This window comes from Acyrthosiphon pisum, unplaced genomic scaffold (genome assembly GCF_005508785.2).
Source record: "Acyrthosiphon pisum isolate AL4f unplaced genomic scaffold, pea_aphid_22Mar2018_4r6ur Scaffold_19844;HRSCAF=20535, whole genome shotgun sequence".
Taxonomy (NCBI): Eukaryota; Metazoa; Arthropoda; class Insecta; order Hemiptera; family Aphididae; genus Acyrthosiphon; species Acyrthosiphon pisum.
The window spans coordinates 1-1,184 of record NW_021769141.1 but is presented as its reverse complement, the minus strand read 5'-3'; the positions used below and the strand labels follow the sequence as shown (position 1 = coordinate 1,184).

Here is a 1,184-nt window from a genome sequence, read left to right as displayed (position 1 = left end):
TGTGGTTTTCGGCATATGAAATGCAATATTAGGCGCAATAGTTTTAACAATATCAAAAATACCAAAACCTCCCCTGAAATAATTATCACACATAGAAGTTAAACTGTAGCTTTTATCAAATGAATATCCTGGTCCTCCCCACGGTGGTGACATGAATACTACATCCGCTCTTAACTTCAGGTAAATTTGAAAAATGTCACCAACTACAAAATCAATTTTATGAGGAACACCATATATCTCAGCATTATTCCGTGCTAATCTTATCTTGTTCGGATCAATATCGCATGCTAAGACTAAACACAAATAGTTATATTAAAACTTATTTTTAATATATTTTTCTTTTTAAGTGAAATATTATGTAACATTATAATAATAATACCTCGTTTGCATGTTTTTGCGAGCTGTATAATATTACCACCAGCTCCACAAAAAGGATCCAACACTATGTTATTTTTACAACGCTTTGCTATATGATAGCTTAATACCTCTGGACAGACTGAATAGAAGCTCTCTTTAAATAAAAAACATTGTTTAAAAACATAAGATTTAAACGGAAAATAGTTGAATTACCTGTATCCAAGAGAATACCGCGATCAAAATTTGTAAATAACAAGTGCCTCATTGACCAGTATTTAGTAGGCAACTGTTTATTTTGATGAAGATTATTGGTGTTAAATTGGCAATTCAATTGATTTGAGTGAGTCTTTTTAATTATTGAATTTTGATGAGGATTCTAACATATGCATATAAATAATTTAATTTATTCAACTCTATGCTTGTACACAATTTTTTTTTTTCATAATTAATTTTAGTAATAAATTATAATATCATAATACATTTTAAGTAGCTATAGAATTTCATTCAATATAATATAAACAACAGAGCATAATTTTATATATATTAATCTTGTATACTCAATAGTTAACTCAATTATCAAAGATTATTTATAAAAAATAAGCTTCCTGAAAGTTCTAAATATTATGAATTTTACAAAAACTATTGTACAACGTAATGTGTATATTTCAGCTATAAAATAGTTGATGATTAATTATTTGCAAAACAAATGGAATTACGATTTTGAAATAATACTCAAAAACTAACTACAAACAACAATTTTAAAAGTAATATTAATTCAAATATGTTTCATACTTCAATTTTGTAATTTTTGTTGTAACAATTGTTTT

General features: G+C 26.1%; 1 protein-coding gene across 1 annotated transcript; it reads right to left on the bottom strand.

Moving 5' to 3' along the window:
- Positions 1-62: 62 nt before the first annotated feature.
- Positions 63-733, bottom strand: LOC103311799 (trimethylguanosine synthase-like; the record flags this gene model as incomplete). The annotated part of the gene is made up of 3 exons (XM_008191512.1): positions 63-293; positions 416-511; positions 571-733. Coding segments are annotated over 3 exons (490 nt in total), but the record flags the coding sequence as incomplete, so codon positions are not given.
- Between the last annotated feature and the right edge of the window lie 451 nt (positions 734-1,184).